Source organism: Ictalurus punctatus, chromosome 25, assembly GCF_001660625.3.
Source record: "Ictalurus punctatus breed USDA103 chromosome 25, Coco_2.0, whole genome shotgun sequence".
In the NCBI taxonomy this organism is placed as follows: Eukaryota; Metazoa; Chordata; class Actinopteri; order Siluriformes; family Ictaluridae; genus Ictalurus; species Ictalurus punctatus.
This window is the reverse complement of record NC_030440.2, coordinates 13,325,789-13,334,568: the sequence shown is the minus strand read 5'-3', so window position 1 is coordinate 13,334,568 and position 8,780 is coordinate 13,325,789. Positions and strand designations below refer to the sequence as shown.

Sequence of the window (8,780 nt, the reverse complement as noted above, 5' to 3'; positions counted from 1 at the left end):
TGGAAAGGCAAACCATATGTGAGGAAGCTGTTAATAAGAAGACACCCCCCAGAAACTGTTAATAAGAAGACCCCCCCCCCCCCCCCCCCCATCCCATATTATTTTGGCTATTGGTATTGACAGTCATCAGTAAGACTGGAGGGCTGTAATTTTTGCTGTTATAATTATTGAACAATTACAGTTGAAATATTAGTCGTGATGAGAGACAGAAAGAATACTTCGTACTTATACCGTTAGAGGGCGCTGATGACCAGTGGTAGGGGAAAAACACCCGCTAACGCACAGAGCTAGAACATCACTGCTCGGGGTGTTGAGCTGCACTGTCGCAGCGTGTGTTATGTTCTCTAACGATTAATATAATAATAATATTAATTAAGACTCTGCCTCTCTAAGATACTCTTTTTAAGTAGTTTACCTTATTTATCTGGGATAGCTCCCTGGGATAGGTCGCAGCCTATCACTTACAAATTCACACACCCATTCATACACTAAGAACACTTCGGACATGCCTACCATGCATGTCTTTGGACTGGGCGGGGAAACCGGAGTACCCAGAGGAAACCCCCACAGCACAGGGAGAACATGCAAACTCCGCACACACAGAGCCGCGATGGGAATCAAACATCCAACCCTAAGCCACCGTGTGCCCCATTTGGGGAATGAGATTTGCAAATTGTTGTTTTTATTTACATTTTACACTGTGTCCCAAATCTTTTGGTGGTGTATTTGTATTTATATCAGTTTCTAAAAATACTACTAATATTCTAAAAATTCTTGCTGAACTTTCATTATTTAGAATATTTTATTATAGACTTATGATTGTAAACATGGAAAACTATTATTTTATTTTTAGGAATTGAGGTACTTCTGGGCCTGATACGAGATCTGTTACAGACAGGAACTTTGAGATATATCCTTATGTACAAATTTAGCCAAGATCACACTGAATTATTTTTCAATGGGGTACTACGTTGTGGTAAGCAAATCATTATAATTTCATGTATTACAAGTTTATTTGTTTAATGTTGAATTTGGAACTTAGATTTATAATTTCAGTTGTTATTTTAACATTTGATCTTTGATTTACGTTGCTATATTGATGAATGGTGTGTGTGTGTGTGTGTGTGTGTGTGTGTGTGTGTGTGTGTGTGTGTGTGTGTGTATATATATATATATATATATATATATATATATATATATATATATATATATATATAAACACAAAGGAAGATATCTGCAGTATAATAATGCAAGTATAGCCATAAGATACTAAAACTGTAATGACAAGTTTAATTGATAACAATAAACATTTACAATCTAGAGACACTGTTATAATAGGTGATATAGTCTAATTTATTATCAGTACTTGAAAATATCCTGAATTTAAGTTTTACAAATAATTGGTGATAATTGGTTATGTACATCATACATAATGATTTTCAATTTTAAAAATGTAGAAAAATACAGATATATATTTAACAAACATATAATACATGAACCTATAACCTGAATCATAATTTCTAGGAGGCTGGTGTAACAATCCCACTGCTGCACATTTCAAAGCCACATTTAAACGTCTGATCACAAGATGTGGGGCCCTAGCCGCAGGATCATCAGGGAACTGCACATCCTTTGCACTTTTCTAATCAGGTAATGAAACACTGCAGAACTAGTTTCAATAATTACACATACTATTACCTAGGATTGCCATATTCAACTTTACTTAAAAAAGTTCAATATTTGAAACTATGTCTGTTAAAAACCTAACTAGCAAACTTATATATTATTATATTATAATATAAGACATTACTTAACCCTGGACAGCATCCTTGTATACATTGGGGGTTGGGTGGTTAGGAGGGCACTGCTGAAAGTCTCATGCTCCACCTGCAAGGGTGGCACTCATGCCTTCAGATCCACCTCCAAGATACAGCTCCTCATACTACTTTATTCCGGTGAAGAGCAATGGAGGACCTATTATCTGTTTAACGACAATGCAATGTCACATTTCCGCGAAATCCTTAAAAGGAGGCAAAAGCAAGTGTCACTGGATAGGTTCCTTGTTAACGTCGTACAAAAAGAAAAAGATTCCGGCAAGCCAACAGATAGCAGTGATTCCATTAGTAACAGTGAAAGTCGCTGTTAGATTTCCACGTTACAGGAAACTCAGATTATGCCTTATGCAGATAATCACTCACTTCTCTTATAATTATAATTATGGGTACGAAATTACACCGCACCAGGGAGGAAAGAAAAAAAAACACTCACCTGGTCCGGAGTAATCGCACTTCCGACACCAAATTGTTAGATTTCCACGTTACAGGAATCTTCAGATTATGCATTATGCCCGTCAGATCGTCCGTCATGCCTTCCAGCCTGTTTTACCATTAACTTATATTAACTTGTAGTTCTGTGCTGCTATGAGCTATAAAGTGTGGTTTGCTGCAGAGTTCAGGCGCCTGGAGAGTCCGAAATGAACACACACACTGACAGATATGAGTGTTCACAGAGACTTCCGTTTTATTCATTCAAAACAGGAGTATTTACACACATTGTACACATTGATAACAGCAGTGCGTGGATGGTTTCTACTGTCCAGGTGTCAGACAGATTTAGACAAAACACACAGCACATAGTCATGATTGTCATGTTGACACGAAAATACATAATAATATAATCAAGGGTAGCAGTTGATCAGCTTATTCAAAGAGGTAATTAAATGAATACATTCTTCATAGGTATTTGACAGCAGTTCATAATAAAAAGAGTACATGATAAAAGAGAATTTCCTTTCAGTCGTCCTACACAATAATGAATAAATTCGATTACTTAAAATTTAATTTAAATAATAAAAATAATAAAATGGTATTTTGTGTTAATCATTATTATGTATATGAATATTTTGGGGTTTTGGAACGAATCAACTGAGTTTCCATTATTTCTTATGGGGAAATTCGCTTTGATATACGAGTGCTTTGGATTACGAGGACGTTTCCGGAACGAATTATGCTCGCAAGCCAAGGTTTGACTGTATATGTTTTTTTTTTCCTGCCTTGTTTAAAGAGCTCATTCTATGTACAGCGAGCGGTGAATGTGGACACGCAGCATACCAGACTGTGGCTGAAATATGCAGAAATGCTAATTAACCAACCAACCAACCACGCCCATAAAATCCTCGACCGAACCATAAGAATCAAGCCTGGAGTCAGCCAGCTCTGGTAATATTTACCTTTCACTTCTTGTAATTGAAATTCACTGCTTGGTGGTCATCTCTGTTTAATTTGATTTAACCGTTGCTGGAATGGCTGTGTTCACAGGTACAAATACACCCAAATGGAGGAGAACAAAGCAGGCTGCATGCAGGCCTGGCACTCTTATATCAATTTTGAGCTGCGTTATAAGGAGGTGGAAAAAGCCCGTTGCATTTTTGAGAGATATATCCTTTTTTTGCTTAGGATTTCAGCTAATGCGGATAAGCCATCACTCGTGAACACTACTAGGTGAACACTAGGACAGTGAACTGTATATACACTAATTTAAATGATGGGATTTACATCCATTTTTGCATGCGAGTACTGATCAGACGAATATCACAATACAGCTTGATTTCATTTAACAATATGAACATGAAAATAAAATTGTGATTAATACAATAGCTAAAGGTAGTCTGTAAAGTCACTTTTTGTCTGAAGGTTTTTGAATCTATTGCTTATTAACCAACCCTGATGGCTTGTATTACATAAGTTAGTCTGTTTGCTGAGGTCCTTGAAGTGTATACAGACATCCTGTAATAATTTTTTCCCCTCCATTTTCAAATGTTACACATTGTCATGCAAACATCTTTTTATTACGTCATCTCAGTAATGGATAATTTAAAAATATGCACATTAATAACAGTATGTATAAATACTGATTTATTTATGCATATATTATTAAAATTTATGATATGTACATATTAATTGGATGGTCAAGAGACTGCTTGATTAGAATGAATGGGAATAAAATTCTGCAGAATAAACCTCCATGTCTCCATGAAGCACTGAGCAAGATGGCGGCCAGGAATCGCGCGTGGCGACCCCTATGGCCATACTAGGGTTTTTATTTAGATCACTGAACACCAACAGGCTGGGAGACCAGCTTAAACCAGCTACATCCAGCATAAAACCAGCAAAGAACTGCCAACCAGCCTAGGCTGTCTTTAGCTGTTTTTTCCCCCAGTAGGATTACACCCGTAACAGAAACTAACTGTATCAATATACCGCTACGACGATTCAGTTACTACTGCATCACTTCCCATCTCCCTCGCTAGCGTGAATGGCTGAGAGGCGGGCCTAACCATTCTATTGGCTGGGATGTAGTAACACTCAACCTTACAGGCTAATGTCCCAATAGCAATGTGCCCTCGTTTGGATAATTAAAGGTTTCCAAAAAAACTCCTTTTTAGTTCACAAACGATCTTTTCAGCATAACGCGCTTCCACATAGTTATCACAAAATGTATAATCACTTGTACATAACATTTATTGCATATTTATTTCACTCAGGACTTATTTATTTTACTTATTGCCTATTTTAACTCTGGGTTACATTAGCATTATCCTAATGTGTCTAAATCAACACACATTTAATACATCCAAAATAATTACATAAAATAATTTATGGAAGTCAGACAGGAATAGTGTACACACAGGACTGAGCTTTTCACAAGCTACTCAGTTAGTTACGAAATTACGAAAACGCAAGGTAAGATGTCATTTAAAAAAAAACTGCATTGTTTAAATAGATACGCGCGAGCGTAACATACGTTGGATGGACCAACGTACTATCTACACTGCCTAAATTAGCCAAGAGCAGGAGCTCCGAGACTAACCTATCTCCGAAGTATAGGAAGTGCCAGATTAGCATTATGCAAACTGAGTGTCTAAATTAACACACACACACACACATTCAAAACACCCAAAATCATTACGTAGAATATTTTTTCAGCCAACACCAGTGCATGGGTTTCAAAACAGACATTTCTTTTTATAAACACACACACTGGGATGTAAAACATTGAGTTTGCACCTTCAGCACCTTCAGCTATGAGATTCACAAAGATATTAATCTTTAACTGTGAATTGACTGAAAGTATTAAGCAGGCTTAACAGTGCCCTCCAATATTATTGGCACCCTTTTTTGATCTTTTGCTAAAAAAAAAATCTAAAAATTTGAAGGATCTGGAGATTATATATGGAGGAATGGACTCAGATCCCTTGTCGTGTAAACTCCAACCTCATCAGACATTATAGGAGAAGACTCAGAGCTGTTATTTTAGCAAATGGAGGTAGTTCAAATTATTGACAAAGGGTGCCAATAATTGTGGCACACCTATATTTAACAAATACTTTTATTTTGATAAACCTGTGTTGTGAGCAGAGTATTTTTGTGAATTTTTTTTTAACAAAAATGTCAAAATGTTAAACAATAAAGACAATTTTTCACAGCCTTCATTACTCATTTACCAAAAGGTGCCAATATTATTGGAGGGCACTGTATACCGTTATATGCTGGAATTCATTTGTCAGTGTTTCCATGTAGCTGTGTGTTCCTGATTCTGAAAAGATGACGCATGCTAATTATTCCACCCACAAATTTATTTGTCAACTTCTGCTCAGCCAAATGATCTGACTGGCATTCAGAAGAAGGGTAAATTGTGTTTCATTTCATTTTTGGACAAAATGGTGCAGAAACAGTGGAGCAAGTAAAGCTTTTTATAAATAACATTTACAAAGCAGTGACCCTCTGACAAGGAATTTGCAACTGTAGAAGAAGTAAACTAAACTTGACAGGTCTTGCATCATTATTTTCCCAATATGGGGTAAGTCAGAGAGCCACTGTTCAGTGTTATTCTATGTCTTCTGGTCTGACAGGATGCGGGAGTGGAACGATAGACTTCTTTTCAGTGTCTCTCGATAACGCTTTCCTCATATCTGTGTAGAAATGAAAGCAGTCACAGTGATTATCATTTACCAAGGTACCACTGATTAAAATATATCCGATGTCATTAGAACAGTAAGCTGCTTATAAGGTGCGATTATAAAAAAGCAGGATTTTACCGTAGGCGTCTTCGTCCGGTTCTCCGTTGCTGGCTGAGTAATATTCGATCACGGTTCTGTAGACGCTGTAGCCCAGCTGTTTGTACATGTTCACTGCCACTTGGTTGGAAACACGGACAAAAAGGTCAACAAAAAAACCTCCTTTCCTGCAAGAGAGAAACACGCACAGATCTGTCATCTATTATCACAGAGAAAAGCCATGCAGGCTTCACCAATTTCTTTGAATATACTGCATATATATTGAATATGTGTGCTGAATTATAATCAAAATATGCTATTTTCATGAATCCCAGGAAAAAAAGGTTCCAACAAATTAGTCTGAACCGGCTCGTACCCTATCACAAACATTAGTATTATTTTTTCCAATAAGAGCACATCCTGATGTGTTTTAAAACCACAGCTGGCGATTGTGACCTCTGTTGGCAGGGATGGGAAGTGTCCTGAGTTCTCAATTACACCAAGATTACAAGATGTCTGTGAAACTATACCCCCAAATCCCAACTAAGAACCGCACCTTTCGGAGATCTCCTCCAGCATGTCCATGAGTATGGCAGCCAAACCCAGCCGTCTGAACTCAGGAGCCACCGACAGAGCCGTGACGTGGCCGTGCCACTCCTCCCGCGCCACAGAGCCCTCGGCCTTCCCCATGACTGCAGAGACACAAAGAAAAGGCCAATTATTTAAAGCAGTGGTTCTCAGAGTGAGGTCTGAGATTATTCACCATTCTGTTACAAAGGAAAAAAATCATAGCCATTACTAAACCTGTTATATCATTCGAGTTCTTATAGTTATTAGACTGTTTGAATGGTCACTTGACTTGAGAATGGGTTTAATCAAAACATTAGTAACTCAAAAACACATCAGTCTGTAAATAACATCAACTTGGACCTAATGTTGTCACGTTACAAAGTTGGATGTGGAAGCAATCGCAGATTTCAAACATTTAATAAACAAAGACACAAAAACACCATAACACGAGGCTAAATACCGTGGCAAAACTAAACATCGATGAGCAGACACTAGCAAGGATAGACAGTTACGTGAGACAAAGAAAGCAGTGTAAACAGTGCCATATACACTAGTGTGCTCTTTAACCGAAACGTAAATCAGGTGCAGATGGTCATGTGACACTGATGAGTATGGTGCAGTGGCTGCTGGGAAATTAAGTCCAGAGTTCCCTCGTTGATACATGACAAATATGTCCTGTTGGTGGAAAGTTCAGGAATAAAACAAACAAACAAACAAACAAACAAACAAACAAAAAACTCTATGGCTCCAACAAATAAGCAAAATAATATTGTACAAATTGAAATAATACTCCAGATACTCGAGGAAGAACTGTTTTCTGTGGTTCTGAATCTAAATCTAACCGGAACCAAACATTATTAAAAACAGAAAAAAATAAAAATAAAATATACACGATGTTTAAAAGGATGTGTCAGAAAAGCGTCACTGTTCTGGAGTTTTTAAGTAACTTCTTGTGCATGTTAGATAAAGAGAACCCAATTAAACAAATGAGACAAAAATATTATACTTGGTCATTTATTTATTGAGGAAAATGATCCAATATTACAGATCTATGAGCGGCAAAAGTATGTGAACCTTTGCTTTCAGTATCTGGTGTGACCCCCTAGAATGACGTGTGCTTAGGGTCATTTTCTTCCTGCATGACCCATTTTCTCTTGAGATTCAGTTCATGGATAGATGTCCTGACATTTTCCTCTAGAATTCATTGTACCATCAATGATGACAATGATGCAGATGCAGCAAAACAGGACCAAAGCACGATACTACCACAACCAAGTTTCACATATGCTGAATTCTTATGCTGTAATGCAGTGGTTTCCTTTCTCCAAACAGAACACTTCGTATTTTAACCAAAAAGTATATTTTGGTCTCATGCATCCACAAAATATTTTACCATTAGACTTCTGGCTCATCCACATGATCTTTAGCAAACTGCAGAAGGGCAGCAATGTTCTTTTTGGAGAGCAGTGACTTTCTCCTTGCAACCCTGCCATGCACACCATTGATGTTTAGTGTTCTCCTGATGGTGGACTCATGAAAATTATGTGAGAGAGGCCTTTAGTGGCTTAGAAGTTACTCTGGGTTCCTTTGTGACCTCATGGACTATTACATGTCTTGCTATTGGAGTGATCTCTAATGGTCGATCACTCCTGGGGAGGGTAACAATGGTCTTTAAATAAAACAGGAGCACTCACTCACACCTGATCATCACCCCATTAACTGAAAACTCCTGACTCTAATTTCACCTTCAAATTAACTGCTAATCGTAGAGGTTCACATACTTTTGCCACTCACAGATATGTTATATCGGCTAATTTTCCTCAATAAACGTGACCAAGTGTAATACTTTTGTCTCGTTTGTTTAACTGGGTTCTCTTTGTCTACTTTTAGGACTTGTGTGAAAATCTGATGAAGTTTTAGGTTATATTTATTCAGATATATAGAAAATTCTAAAGGGTTCACAAACATCCAGGCACCGACTAATGAGCGCAACTTACACTGACGCTACAAAAAGTTTAGAATAAAGGTGAAAGAAATGAGCTTGCATTAAAGATGTGTATTTGTGTAGGTCAATTAAATAGTCACTTCCTATTAGTTCAGACACACAGGACTGAATTTGAATAGGAATACATTATTCAGATGAACAGGTCATGTG

General features: G+C 37.4%; 1 protein-coding gene across 1 annotated transcript in view; it reads right to left on the bottom strand.

Moving 5' to 3' along the window:
- Positions 1–4,760: 4,760 nt before the first annotated feature.
- naa20 (N-alpha-acetyltransferase 20, NatB catalytic subunit) overlaps positions 4,761–8,780 on the bottom strand; it is a 5,567-nt gene continuing 1,547 nt past the window's right edge. The window contains exons 4-6 of the mRNA XM_017456666.3: positions 6,612–6,747; positions 6,098–6,243; positions 4,761–5,971 (exon numbers count right to left, since the gene is read on the bottom strand). Coding sequence (XP_017312155.1) covers positions 5,886–5,971; positions 6,098–6,243; positions 6,612–6,747 — 368 coding nt within the window. The 3' untranslated portion in view covers positions 4,761–5,885. The remainder of the gene's footprint in view (positions 5,972–6,097; positions 6,244–6,611; positions 6,748–8,780) is intronic.